We start from the raw sequence: 15,595 nt of genomic DNA on the forward strand, positions 1-15,595 counted from the left end.
TTTTTGGATCGTTAAATATTTCGTGCAAGGATATCAATAAAGTAGAAGGGCGGTATTGCGTCATAGAGTTCAAGATTTGGGCAGAAGGAAGTAGCATAGGGATGGAGAAGTGGGCGAAGAAAAAAAAATGGACGGGAAAGTATTAAAGGAAAGGAGTGAGAAGACGGATATATTGGCGAAAATCGAAATATGTTGGACGTTCAACAGCTCAAGATTAGTAGAAAGAAAATAACAGGTAGAGGACTTGTTTCCTTACGCGTTCTTGTCGTTGTCCATACGACCAGGCTACCCAGCAACAAAATCTAAAATTGTAATCAACATCGAAACAGCATGCCTACGAGGAATTTCCTGTACATTGCTACAAAAAACACAACAACCCTGTCAACGTTAACTAATTCCTCATCGGAAAGTAAGGGGTAGCAGATGCCGCGTGTGACAATCTTTACTTCAGCAAAGAAATAAAAAAAACAAGCACAAAACACACTTTGAAGGCGAAAAGTTCTCTCATTGTTCCTCGTAACCCTGGCAACTTAACCAACCAAAATTAACTGCATCTCCCCCCAAAACGCACGTGGCCATACATTTCAGTCGGTTCAAGTCGGCTGAGGCTTGCTTGGAACGGGTCGCATATCCTCTGGCAAACACGAAAACAGCACCTATGTTCGATGACTCAAGCTGACACGGAAGACACGGACAAACAAGCCAAAACTCCGAGACGCGAGAAATTCGAACGTGCGAACGGATGAGTGTGCGTGCTCACGTAGGGATATCTGCTGGTTCTTAGAGCGAAGGATTAAAGAGTAAGTATAAAAAACATAATAGTTCGGTTTAGCTTTGATGCGCAAAATACTATTAGAAAAACTACACAGCGGACTTACACGAACACGATACAACCTGAGGTCTTGCATGCTTCATAAATATAGAGAACGTCTAAACACAAAGAAAAAAGTAAAAAGTTTTCGAAATTAGAATTTAAGACGAATCTATAATCCAATAAACGAAGACGGAAGTAGAAGAATTAAAACCTAAATCGAGTTAAGGGAGATATGTAAGGACCCAGATATAATTTCACAAGCCAAAAGCAGGAGTCTTCAGTAAGCAGTTCACGCGAAGAAAAGAGGAGAAAATGATACAATTAGAGTGATGTCAGAAGGCCTACCATGAGGACAACGTCCTATGCGACGACGACTACGCCGAAAAGATCACATTAAGAAGGAGCTGAGAAGAATGGTAGCAACAGATCACTGGACGGAAGGTCGAAAGATAAGGCGAGGAGTTGTAGGTGATACCAAAAACCCATTGAGGTTTGAATGGTCTACATGACACTAGTTATTCACTCACGTAGTGTTTGAGATTTTCATCTAGCCTCCAACCTGAAGACTTAGAGATCTTCGTTCAAGTTGATATCGCATGAAACTATATATTATTTAGAAGCACACCCGTAAATATTTTGGGTCATCAAGAGAATGGAATGTTTAAGTTAAAATATCTACTGAAAATGGTTGAATTTTAAGAAAATTCTAGCCATTTCGCTCGTCTTAAACCCAAGATCGGATGAGGAAGCTAAATTTGTACTGACAAATAATTCAACATTTTGCACATGCTACTCTATTCATCACATTTTGATAACTACAGTCACAATAGCACATAATTTTGGTAAGTTACAAAGCTGAAAAGAAACCTTTCTGCACCTGATAAGAATTCATTGCACGTAGCCAAGAATTGTAATGTTTTTTTTTGGCTCGGGTAACCATTTTTCTTTAATGCCCTAACACAGAAGCTGGATTCTTAGCACTAATTTATTACAGTCATTAAACTTAACTAGCGCGATAGATGACATCCAAGCTCAACTATACGAATAGCAAAATATTAATCATTAGCTAAATTGTATACAGGGAAAACATACATAAGTACGAAAAATATGTTGAATCAACATAAAGAACACATCGGTAAGTTGTATACGTATAGGCTAATTAGTAGAAGTTCTCAACCGGTTAAGATAGATTTACATGAGTGTTTTTCAAATAACTCCGGTCTGTTTCCCACTCAAATTAGGACTTCAATCTTCAATTCACATTAGAGCTAACTCCCTTTCATTCTTCTATACATCCTATCTTCTTCCTCCCCTCCCTCGTCCACTTAACATAATTCCCTATAACACTGTTTTCAACATCCCCTCCCCGCTCAGTCCTGATTTCATTCTAATCCTCTTCTCTTTTCTCCATATTTCATCAAGAACGTTCCTTTTTTCACTCCCACCTTTTTATGTGGGCGTTTTCCTGCATTGAGGTTTTTCTAATAAGAACGAAAGTTAATATCCTTAAGTTTATACCCACGTTTGTTCACATATTTAACACTTGATAATAGCATCTTTGTTCCATTTTCATTTTTTGTTGTTTTTATGAACTATTCTTCCACGTCTCTTTTTTTCTAATTTGACTTCATATGATATCGCAACTAACTTGACTATACATTCCTCTGAAAATATTTAATGTATGACGGAAGATAAATGATGGAAGATGAGACTTTTGAGTCCCTATCTCATCCTATAAAGACGAATTATTATCATTCCTCACCACCACTTCGTCGTTTCTTTTATCTCGGACCACTTCACTTTTTCCATTCTCGTCTATGCCCACATTCTAAAGCCTCCATTCTTTTTTACCCTTCATTCCGCAACGTCCACGTTTCTGCACCAAAAAAACGCTAACCTAAAGATCAGAATTAACCTAAAGACAAAACGCTAACCTAAATATCAGAATTTTTCAACTCTTAAATAACGATTCTCTCATCAGCTCTACGCTATTCATAAACATCTCCTTGTCTGGTGCAATACTCTTCCCGATGTATTCATTGCTGTACCTATTTTTCTCCGTCAAACACTCAAAATCATAAAAATACGACCACACTCCCAAATTGCGTAGGACTGGTGTTGAATATATATTCACCGGAAACGAGATAAAAAAGGTGCTCCCGTTGGCGACTTACCGAAGTCACGGCATAAATTCTATTCTTTCTGTATCCGCCCACCACACTCTCTTTTTTCTTTCAAAGGCACACAAAGAAAGGGTTAATCGTGAACCTGGAAAAATGAGGAGGTGAAAAATTGGCGCCCCCAGGTGTGGCCCCAAGTTGAAGAGAGCATTCCACGAGCCTTCTGGAGACCCCTAGCTGCCCACCACTTCTGACGGCCACACGGGAGTGAGGCACGGTCGCGGCTCCCCACTGTGCCATCTCCCCGGGCCGAGTGCGACGACTTTGGGTCGCCGGGGAAGGCGCGGGACATAATGGGCGATAAAGTATACGAGAAGGTTGAATATGAATGCTCCCGAGGCGGATACCCATCTCGGAACAACTTTTTCTCCACGCGGACAGCCTTGTGTTTTACACCGCTGGTAAGGTTACGGGAGGAAAAATTAAAATGGATAACATTTTTTTTGTTTATGTGCCCGAACGCATACGGGAACACGTCCCGCTTCATAGAACATTTCGGGTGTCTTTTTAATTTATTCCTGCCAAGCGATGCAAACGAGTGGAGCCGTGGAAACTATGGGGGTGGAAGTGAAACACCTAAACTTCCGATATATCTCCACATAAAGGAAGAAAGAGCAACGTTATCCGAGGTCATAAATTACAGGGAAGGATTTTTTTCCCGCGCGCGGAACGTTAAACATAACGGGTGGAGTACAGCAGCGAGTAACCGCTTCCACGGAGGATCCGAAATAGATATACAAAGCGATACGAGCTGAATGCCTCTTAGGCGTAATGGATACACGCGCGTGACTTCCGGGTTCACGATAGAAGTGACTGCTGCCGTAACAAATTCCGCGGGTCGCCGCCGTCATGCGACTTCTGCTACAGTGGTCCTTACATCAGGCTAATGCGGGCTCCGAAGGTGCGACCTTCCGTCAACCCCTTCGCCTACACAGGAAGGAGAATCACGTGTATATAACTTCCTTTGTCCGTGGATAACTCTCTGCCGCGAACCCGCAGTGAAGGGAGGGAGACAAATGCTATCGGAGAGCAGAGAGACAGCGAATCGCGACCGCAAAGCCAAGAGGGATACGTGGATGCGATGCCATGTACTTCTTAAGAAATGCTACTTTTTGAGAAAACAAATACCACATTTGTTGCTCACAAAAGTCATAATGCAATATTTAAACCTAAGGGCCGTATTCTTAATGGACCCTACATATCAGTCCCTACATAACATAAGGCCCCTACATGTCGACGCTACTTAAGTGGTGGGGAGTGATTCCGTCGTCAAGTTCTCTGGGATGACGTAGATCAAGACCATATATGTATAATGTTCTGACAACCTCATCCGGCGGCCATATTGATTTCTGAAGCGGACGATGTTTGCAAGTACGTGAACACATATTACCCGCCAAGGATAAGGTTTAATTTCTTTTAGCGATAGAATAAATGACTTTATACTGTCAATTGTACACCTAATTACGCAATGTATCGTCTCTCAGCATAGAATGTACTTCTGAGGAAAGTATCTAAGGTGCAGGACACTTTAAAATGTTTTGAAAATCTCCGCATTCGTTAATAGAAAAGGAGGCAATTCATCTCTTATTTGTGGCCTCTTTGCATAAAAAACTGATTAAAAAGTAAGAAGCAATGATGGTCCGCAGTGTCGCCGACTCCAAGGGGCCTGAGGGGGCCCGAGCTCCCTCAAAAATTCGTTATGGGTGTGAGAAAAAAATGTGTCAGGCTTGTCGATTTTCCCCGGGGTGTCCAGATATCGAGATTCGAGTTATCAGGGTTATAATGTTGATCATATGACTCATCTAATATGCTCAAAAAACTTATAACTCACTACCTATAAAATTTCCCGGGGCATGATCCCCGGTTTGGGCCCCCCCAATATTTTTTGTAAGTCGACATCCCTGATGGCCCGACGAATCAGGTGAGGACTTAGGTTAAATTTGAAAAGGTGGAAAACTTTTCTCACGCTGCTAAGCCTCAAAACAAGAGTTTTGAAAAAATGCTGGAGGCGGTAAATGAATGACTATGTCATGAAATATTTACCGTTTTCCTCCACAACTTTCCTCACAGTTACAATAAGAGAACTGATACCACTCACCTGATCTGTGTGATTAGCCTCTTGCTCTTCAATTATTTGGCTTCAAAATTGCAAGTCGCTCATAATTTCTTATCTGTGAATATCTATGAGGGCAAATACTCTTAAGAATAAAATTTACGACAATTACTCAAGCCTTGAGGCATTACATTCCAGATCCACCTGAGGCATTATTTATCGATGCTTCTCATCACGAAAACTATGACGATGACCCAAAACTCGTCATTTCTTGCGCCTCTTTGGAAACTTAAATTTTAAGTTCTTATCACTACAACGGTTTATCGCGAATGGATGCACAGCGAGTTATGCAAATATTTCCGGATTTCAGTTTATGGGTTCAGTTGGTAGTAGCCCTTGAGGAAAACACTATCGATTTAATCATATTTTTTTACTAAAATATCCTAAAATGATACCACATGATTATCATAGACGCTTTTACACTGGCTTCACCAGGAGTCAACAAAACGGCTCAGGAAGAATAAATGGGCCCATGGATAGGTATCCCGGTGATTCTTCCTCGGAAAGGGAAGCACAATTACAACATCGAAAATTTTCCATGCACAGCAAAAAAAAAAAATAAGCCAGCATTATCGTACAATAGTATTAAGTATATGCAATGTGATGGCAGCCCTTTTCATCAGTCATACGCGTAGGGAATGCTGTTCAAGAGATACGACCTCTTTTATAGGTAATTACAATACAAAATTATTTCAAGCTGAGTTGAACCCATTAATTTTCCGAAAACAAAAAATTCAAAATGTTAATTTAAGCAGAATACTAGTCTCCATTGATGCTCATAATGAAAGTTTTCGCCTTAAGGTAGGGATTAATTTTCCATGTTTCTGCAGGATCTGAGATCATACATCCTTTACTGAGTGTTAATTATTTACCTAATACTTGTTGATATTTATAATTTTATATTAACCTGACCAACTATTAGCACGTAAACTCCACTGCTCCTCGTGATAACGAGGTGGACTGTTCATTCAATGATTTAAAAAGGGGGAAATGGGCTGCCACAATAAGAAGATCACGATTTATATTTACGGGTGTACTTACCGGTATTCCTGATTTTACACGCTTTTATAGGATAATTATTGGTAAAGAAAACAGTAGAAATACTTACGTGTGGCCCAAACTTATATTTTCCCAACGACGATATCATAAGATTTTCTCATTAATAAATAAAATCCGAAGATACAAGCGTGATGGAGTGAATGTTTTCCAAATTAAAATAAAAATACTTCAAATTTTCCACGATTATAAAATTTATTAAGACCAAGGTTTCAATGTTACTACATCATCTTTAAGTTGATGTAGTAGTAGATGATGTAGATCGTATTAAATTTTATAACCATGGACTATTGCAAATAGTAAGAATTTACTTCAATATCATCATAAGTAGTAGGAGAAAATTAAAATTAAAGTTCCCACGTTTTCCAATAATTAAAAGATAGTACCACACGCCTTACACCCGTGACGCGATAGTACTGAGAGGAAGGAGATCGGACATAGGCTCTCAAATCTTAGCTTAAAAAATTTAACGTGGTGATAAATTTTATTACCGTTCATCGAAATGGTCACTGTTGAGATTTGATACTTGATATTTGATACGAGGCTGTTCTCCAGATTCATGACCGTCCTCAGCAATTAAACCTAGCGGATATTTTACTGGAACTAATTTCGAGTGAGATACTACTGCCCCCCAGACTGTTACGGTACCAACAACTAATATAAATATGAAGATGTCACGGCGGATGTAATTCCATTTTACATCAAAAGGAAATTTAATACCGCGATACGTAAAAGTAGGTTATTCCAGAAATTTTAAGATTTGATGCTAAAACAACATGGACCGAAAAACATAAGCGTGTTTTTTCATTAAATACATTGCGCAATGAAAAGTTTTTCAAACCTAAAATATTATTTTTCCTTACTTGCTCGCATGTGCTAGGATATTCAATGAATGAATCACACGCAGACGTTAGAAGGCCGATTAACATTCTCGGGACAGCTCAGTGAAAAGAAAAAAAATTACAAATACAAATTAAAACAGTGAAATGCTTTGTAAATCTGAAATCGTTTTAAATGTATGATCAAGATCCAGGACCCCAAGAGGAACACAATTATTTTTTTCGCGAGATAAAATTTAAAGCAATGAAGTCAATTTTTTAGTCAACTTACGGTGGAATTCATGGAGTGCCAACACATTTAAGTTGAAAGCCTTCTAAATAAGCTCCACATGGAGATGAAACATTCAAAGAAAATACCAAATCATGCATCAGCAGCGAGAGATCTCGGGAATGATTCCAAGAAGAAGTCCCTCGTATTTATCCCCGTCCTCCCATTAGGGCAATCCACTCGCACGTTAATAAGACATAAAAATCCGAAATTACGGCACTTAAAGGGAGCCAACTCGAAATGATGCGACGCCACCAGAAAATCACACTCGACGCGAATAAAACGGAAACGAATAAATAAAGGAAGACTTCTCGCCCGTTCACGTCACGCATTAGACGCTTCCTATAGGTAGGCACCGACCTATTGCAGCGGCGATGCCGAGAGAGAGAGAGGAACTCGTAAAAACTGGCGCGCGGAAAAATAATTCATAGCGGTCGTAAAAAGAAAGGCTTAAAACCACCGAATCGGGCAGTGAGGAGGAGGAGGACCGAAGAGAGAGAGAGAGAGAGAGAGAGAGGTTTCAAAAAAGAGTAGGTACCCCCTGAGGTCCGGCGAGACGTGTGGCCGCCCAGATTAAAACATCATTGCGAAGATAAGGGGCGCTAATCGACCAATCACACGGCTCAAAGGGTTGACACCTCCTCCTCCGCCTGCCAACCAACCCGATCGAGAGACAAATCGCCCCTCCATCTGCCCTGCGTCGTCGTGATCAATTAGGTGCCACCCCTGAGAGGACACGCGGCCGAATCGTGGGAATCCGTGATCGTGCCTCGGCAAGGGCCCGAGAAGAAGGTGGCGACCTTCTGGGCCGGCAAGGCGTGGGCGGCAGGCATCGCCACAGCCGATTCACGGTTAATTCATTACGACGTCAATAGATGATGACACTGTGCCTCTTCCCTTCTTCTCCTGGCAGCAATCTCTCGATGGGTTTTCTGTGGTCTTCCAGCTTGTCCGATCCCGGCTCCAAGATTTGAAGAGTAAATCAAAACTAGACGCTTGAACGCGGTGGAGGGGCTCCGTATCAGCAATGATAACAGCCGGAAATTGTTGAATTCACGAAGTATTACAATACTTCGTGATTTATATTATATTTATATTTAATATAAAATTATATATTATATATAATATAAAATTATATATTATAATTTATTTATTATAATAATAATTATTGTTCATATGATTTGAAGAGTACTTGCTTTCCTAGCTGTCCATTCTGGGTGTTCCAATCTTAAACTAACTTACCAGAGAGCCTGACAACATTGTCATAGAGGACTCCTCACTAATAATCCAGATGTTCATTCTCTTCTCAGACACAAAAAGAGTGGTTTCAAGGTTTATCCGGCTGAATTGCGACATTTTTTAAAAGAAAATACTACCTACGGATAATTATTCATAGGATTTAAAAAAAAACTAATCCCGACCGATCTTGGTGTGTCAATCTTGCACTAACTTACCAGAGTCTTCCAACATTGCCGAGGTGGACTCCCGCCGAATAATCCGGAAGTAAATTCTCTTCTTAGGCATAAAAAAAGTGGATTCAAGGTTTATCTGGCACAATTTTTGCATTTTGAAAGAAGTTACTAAATCCAGATAATTGTCCATAAATTACAAAAAAACAAAAACCGACCGGTTTCGAAGCAATATGTCGTAGGCTTGATTTTATTGAATTTTAACGAATTTATTATTAAAAATAGGTATTCGGTTTCAACATACACCCCACTACGAACCATGTGGACTTAATACCACTGCGCCCACATCTACGAGGTGAACTCGAATCGGTTCTTAATGAAGCGTGTATTGAAACCATACACCTTTCATCATGAATGCCACGGTGGAAATCGGCCCAAGTATACTTTATTATTTCAGAAAATTAAAGCGTGACCGTACATTGACAAAGGGATCACCACATCCGATTTACGGATAATTCAAAATGACGTCAATCGTTGATGCCACGGTGGACCAGCTTTATCTTCGCTAACATTCTCACGATGTATTTGCAGTAGTCTTCCAGCTTCTCCGATTTTCGGTCTCTCCGCGCTCCTCTTTAATAAGCGTTTTGCAGTGTACTTCCAGCAATAACTGTCCCGTGCAGACCAGACTAGGTCCGCCAATGGTATTCTTATTCTTCATATAGCCCTTAAGCATTATCGTAATGAAGCTCTTGTCCCAATTAAAAGCATAATTCAAATATTTATTCTCTTCTTTGGCATAAAAATAATGCCCTCCGGGTTCAACTGGTAAAATAAAAATTACTAAATGCTAACATTTACATGAACACCACAAATTTTACCTCCCACTGCTTTGGAAGTAATGATTCACTCTAATCAAAGGAAATATTTAATCAGCGGAAAATTGCCAATACATATAGGGTTAATTTATTCATTCCCTACCAGTAACACGTTCATTTACGGATTTGTCAATGATACTTCCATCATCTCCCGTTAATTCTACCTTTCAAATACTCCATATCTCCTTTCCAATATCTACCCTAGAATTTCCACCGCTCAAGTGCACGGTGAAGACAGAACGACAGACATTATTAGTTTGTACGTCCCTTTTTTGGTGTTGCAAGAAATTTTACTTCTTGTTGAAGTTTGACTGAGCGGCAATTGCGGCACACTGTTTCTATATTCTCTTCTGCTAATTGTTCTGCCTCCAACATAAACGTTTTCATCCACTGTATCTATCATGTCACTCAGCGCCACCTCAACTACCATGCCGCGTTCAATAGCAACCTTAATGTTACATTGCTTTTTTTTCTTTACTTTCAAGCAATTGGCACGCGTATATTACACGCAAATTAAGCTCATTTTCGCGGAAAACTGCATTAAGATCTGAGAATATCCCCCACGTTGTAGTGTACCGTTTCCTGCGGGAAACGGGAGACATAGAAGGGGAGGCAAGGGGAGGATGAGGAAGGTCGCTAAGCGGATAGAGCGAGACTCCTTCCACCCCCCCTCCGCTGACTTCCCATTTGTCGATTTATCAGCGGGAGAGGAGGGACTTGATCCGGATTCTCAGCCAAGCGAACGAGGTGGTCCATGAAGTTGGATGAAACTTAAAAACCGAAACGCAAAGCCAAAAACGGATATGTACTTATTACATGGTGTCCGCTGCAGAGAAATTGAGAAATTCCCAGAGGTTTCAATGTTTTCAGGGGAAAAGCTTAGTTTTCCGGGCTTTTGTAAGCTTTTTGGCTAAACATTGCTCATGTGGTAGACATTATTGACCACATAAAGTTCTTCAGATGTCATGCTATGCGTAGCATTTCGAGATGATAGAAACTTATTTACACATCCAAGTTACCCATATTTGATTAGGCTCAATAAACATTTAACACATTCTATAAAGTTAGAATGAAGGTTTCTGCGGTGATCGTTTGATATCTGTATTTTTCTCATGTTTTTTTCCGCGTCAGTTGACTTATGGACAACAATTTCGCCGGCTATTCTGCCAGCGTCTGTAGATACCTCGACGAGACCGTTGAAACTGTTGTCACAAGCAAACTGACCCAGAAGAAAACTCGGGAAATATGCAGAGATCATATTCTATAAACTACACCTCACACTTTAAAATATTAAGGAAGAAACAGCGCAGGCATTATCACAAACTTATGATATTAAAAAATATTAAAATGGCGGACCCTCTTCATGACCTCCCACAAAAGATATACCGTAAATGTTCTGTGACATTTACTTGGCTCAAATGGAAACTCTATTAACCTACATCTGAAACCCAGTGCACAAACACGTCTGCCGAACAATTTCCAAATATGAACCGTAGATATGTGGATACGTAAAAAATATCAAGTAATCAACATTCCCAACATACAATTCTTGTAATAGAATATAACCGATAACTTCAGGCTTTACTTTGTAAAACCTCATCACATAGGAAATAAAGAAATTAAACTTTGTAAGGTTCACTATTATTTTATTATGGGTACGACCCGGGTTTCGTAACTTGGTTACATCGTCAGGTCTATGATGTAATCAAGTTACGAAACCCGGGTGGTGCCCATCATTAAATAATAGTGAACCTTACAAAGTTTTATTACCTTATTTCCAACTTGTAATAGAAAATTACTGGAACAATGGCTTCTATTTAGGGGATTCCTGGGAAAATTTGAACAAAAATCTAACCAAAATTATTTTACGTTTCGCCTTGCTTAAGATATGTCGTGAGAATCCAATACATTTTTCTAGATTTCCCCAGACGATGAATGCATCAAAAACAATTTTTTCCAGGAGTTCTACCAAATTCCTTGAGATCCATTCCATTAGACCATATTTCCCTGAGTAATCTGAAGTTTTTTTTTCCGGTTTTACAAGGTGGCTCTTCAAATTCAAGCTGAAATTACCTGACCTTTCCAGGCAATTTTTTTCTATTTCCATTCAAAATTTCCCAAACTGTTTGATATTATATAATTCACCAAATATTCATCTGCTAGGAGATAATAATGTGAATATAATCAGTTCTATAAAGTTCTATCAGTTATAAAAGATAATACGTAAACTTATAAATTAAACATGAATTTAAAAGGCACGGAATAATACCTGAATTATGGTTAACACTCGGTTTCACCGAGTAGTGGACACCCTGATTATCAGTGGTGAACATGGTGGCCACTTCAATATCAAGATGAAATTACCTGACCTTTCCAGGCTATTATCACAATTTCCATCACAAATTCCCAAATTGTTTGATATTATACATATACTTCACCATATAATCATCTCCTTAGAGGAAAAAAATGTGATTATCATTAGTAGCATATCAGACATAAAACAAAATACGTATGCTTACAAATTAAAAATTAATATAAAAGACATGGGCTAATACCTGAATGACACATACGGATTGGGATTTTCATCCAAATATATAATACGCATGACAATGACCTTGACTTTCACAGCACATATGGCTTTTCCAGATTTTTTCTTATCTTGATTGGCCTGACGTCCAATGGATTTCCAGGCACAATTAATCCAGGTTTTCCATAAGAGTGGCACCTGTGGTCAAGTACTCTATTGGTTAATTCAGCTTTACATGGAACATTTTAATCACATCACTCTCTTGTCCCCCCCCCCCCCCACATTTGATTTATCCCTTTAGTCCCCCTATAAGACTTATTTTCCATTGATATATCCACAAAACTCTATATTTTCCCCTACACCTTATATTACATAAAAGCCAATAGACTAAATTAAACTAAAATGATTAAGACATTCATTTATGTCACAGAGAATTATAATTTTTCATTACCATATATGCAACAAGACGAATGCAATTATATTTATTACCAAGCAATTAGGATCTATGAGAATAGACTTACAATGGTTATTTAGAAATTTAAACTCCGCAAGGAATAGTAAGAACATTTCACCTTGCGAACATGTCAAGAGCGAACAACCACGTAATTCTTCTATTCAAAGATAACTGACCATCCATGCCAAAAGTTTTTATCGTTTATTCGTAATGCTGAGATATTCCAGAAATAACCGCAACGGCATTATCCTCCAGAGTGAGCCAGCCTGATTAGAAATAAAAAAATAAAACACACACTGCTGGTTGAAATATCCTCCCATGAATCTCTTTCCATCACCTCACACGTGAGGAATAATTATGAAGGCAATTACGAGACTATCTCATCCGCTAACTCCCCGTCAGCTGGTCGTAAAAGAAATTCAAAGTAACAGTCCACCATAACAAGATGTAATGAGAAAAAAAATAGTATTAAATACAAGCATTTCCTTCATGCGACTTTCCGAGCCAGACCTCACAAGTGAAAATGAAACTGCTTGATTATCCGTCAAATTAGTTAGATAAATGATATTCCCGGCCATGAAATCTCGAGTTAAAACGGTGTGAAATTTTAATGATCCTTATCGCAATTAAATTCAAAGGAATTTCTATCAAAATAATTTCTTCGCGCATATATTAAGGAAGTGAACGATTACGCAGGAACACGAAAAGAACGAAGCAAAGATTTCGACGCACGGTGCGTAAGAAAAAGGCCTGAATAACACGGAAACTGCCAAAAATAAAGCGACTCGAAGCTGATCCAGACTTACGCTTGATACTTCCATTGTATAGTTATCAACCATGATTTATTTTTTTCACAGTAGGTAACTTTATTAGGTAACTTCCAAGCGTAGGATACAAATTGGCAAGTGCACGGACGGCAGTAATAATTGGTTTATTCCTCATTGGCAGTAACAACTGGTTCCACAGCCTAAAGAAAATCCAGCCCTTAGTTATCACGAATTGAGTATCAAGAATCAAACCGAGAAAATCTGAAATAAAAATAACTAAAGTTCAACGAAGTACATTCAGCAACCAGAGTACGCGATTCAGCTACATAAAAGCTCCAACTTTCTACGGCATTCGTTTCAACTTTAATTGCAGTGATAAATAAAAGCTGAGGCGACAAGTACGTCGGTGAGTTGACTCTTTCATTTATTGCTACCCTTGGAGCCTCATCTAAAAACGAATATTTTCTGACAAAGGAGGAGGATGAGGATGACATCCGACGATAAATATCAGCTGCGGATTCCTTTGCTTTGAAAGCTTCTGTGTACCGAGATACACCACAATACAGTAGTCAGAAAGCGGTTCTGAAATCAGATGTCAGTGACGTGTTACGCGATGAATTTGCGTAGTTTTGCCGTGAGAAAAATAGGATGATATCACCAAGTATAGCATCGTCAGAAATAAAAGACAAACCGGCACCTGGCCGATTCTAGCTTAGTGTCCATCCTCAGTAGATTAAAATAAAAATAAAGAGTCCAAAAAGGAGGGAAATGTTCAAATCGGAGACTCGTAGCGGAAAACATAGGCTTCTTATTACAATTCAGGGTAGGATTCCCCCATTTAGGACATGATTAATTACCTGGCTGGATTCCGCTCAACAATGGCGATGTTTTTATCTCCCGTTTCAATGAAAAGGGGGGAAAAAACTATCCAATTAGAAGAGATTAATGTCAAATCAGGCTTTTAAAATATGCCTTCCCAAGTTTCTCGGCCTCTCCTTCTCGCGATACTACCTCCACTCTTGCTGCGGGGAGACTTTTTATTGTCCCTGCTTCCTTACCTTAGAGGGAAAAGTCCGGGCATCGATAAGGACCTGTGGCAGTTGTTCCCCACTTTATCCCCGTCTCCCCGCGGGCCCAAGGGGTGAGGAGATGAATAGGCAAAGGGCGAGGGAGGAGGAAAGGGAAAAGACGACAACGTGGGATTGCTGCTCATGGGCTTGGCTCGGTAGCCAAGGAGACGGGGTGAGAAGGGGAGGTGAGGAAGAGGAGATTTTTGACAAGACCTCGCTCCCTCCGCGAGCATTTCGGACCTACCGGAAAACTCGGGTGATTTCTCGCCTAAACGACGAAATTCCTAAAACCAAATTAAATACTATTTTCTCTTAAATATAATGGTACAATCGTATTTTATCGCTGCTATTGCAACTTGATTCTCTAAAAAAGAGGGGCTTTTCCGTACAGTATTTTTTTAATTGCATATACATATTCGCTACTGCCTTTCATGCTCATTTTTGTGTTAGAAGGAGCAATTCAGTTCTTTTTTCAAATAGCTGAATGATAAAGTTGTTACCTTTATGTCTATTGTTAACAATTCAAATGAAATTTTCAGTTGTTTCCTGATTTTTTTATTGGCTTATTCCCGTATTAATTGTCTTGCACACTTTGTAAATTGATACTATGTTCCAAAGGAGCTCACTCCTAGAACAATAAATGAATTTATAATTATTATTTCCCATAGACTTACATGGCAGTGCCAGGCTGCACACTAAATGAGTGTAGGTTACAAGAAGAAAACATGTGGCTATTGGATAATAAACTGACAAGTTTAAGCATCATGAAATAATAGTCACGATGAAAATAAAATGTAGGCATTTACGATGCAAATTTATGAGCTGTCAACAAATTAATGCCGTCAAATGACGTAGGTTTAATGAAAATGGCTTCAAAAATGCTCAAAACAGAAATAAATAGTGAAACTTTAAAAGGCAGTGTTAAGTGTGCCACAGTAGTTAGTCTCACATTGAAATTGGTAATTTTGCTCATTAGCATCGAAAGATTTCATCTTTAAAAGATTTTCATCTTTTATTAAAAAATATTTTAAACAAGAGATGAAAAAGTAAGAATTAAATGGTCATGCTTTTGTTACGTGCACTCGCGGTAGAGCCTTCGTGAGTGATTGAGGCAAGTTGCTTCATTCCTGAGGGACATTTAGCAGAAAGCAATCCCTACGAACACTGTTCTAGATGGAAAATGTATATTCCCACGGATATTGTGAAATGCATATGAACCT

At 39.2% G+C, this 15,595-nt stretch overlaps 1 protein-coding gene and 1 long non-coding RNA gene across 2 annotated transcripts in view; both read right to left on the reverse strand.

Moving 5' to 3' along the window:
• Positions 1 to 9,116: 9,116 nt before the first annotated feature.
• LOC124165641 lies at positions 9,117 to 12,002 on the reverse strand. The gene is made up of 2 exons (XR_006866275.1): positions 11,827 to 12,002; positions 9,117 to 9,504 (listed from the first exon to the last, which is right to left on the reverse strand). It is a non-coding gene; the product is annotated as an uncharacterized LOC124165641 (long non-coding RNA).
• A 151-nt stretch (positions 12,003 to 12,153) lies between these two features.
• The window catches only part of LOC124165642 (lysine-specific histone demethylase 1A-like), a 100,419-nt gene continuing 96,977 nt past the window's right edge, over positions 12,154 to 15,595 (reverse strand). Inside the window, exon 12 of the mRNA XM_046543116.1 lies at positions 12,154 to 12,282. Within this exon, the coding sequence (XP_046399072.1) occupies positions 12,254 to 12,282 (29 nt within the window). The 3' untranslated portion in view covers positions 12,154 to 12,253. The remainder of the gene's footprint in view (positions 12,283 to 15,595) is intronic.

Source organism: Ischnura elegans, chromosome 9 (assembly GCF_921293095.1).
Source record: "Ischnura elegans chromosome 9, ioIscEleg1.1, whole genome shotgun sequence".
Taxonomy (NCBI): domain Eukaryota; kingdom Metazoa; phylum Arthropoda; class Insecta; order Odonata; family Coenagrionidae; genus Ischnura; species Ischnura elegans.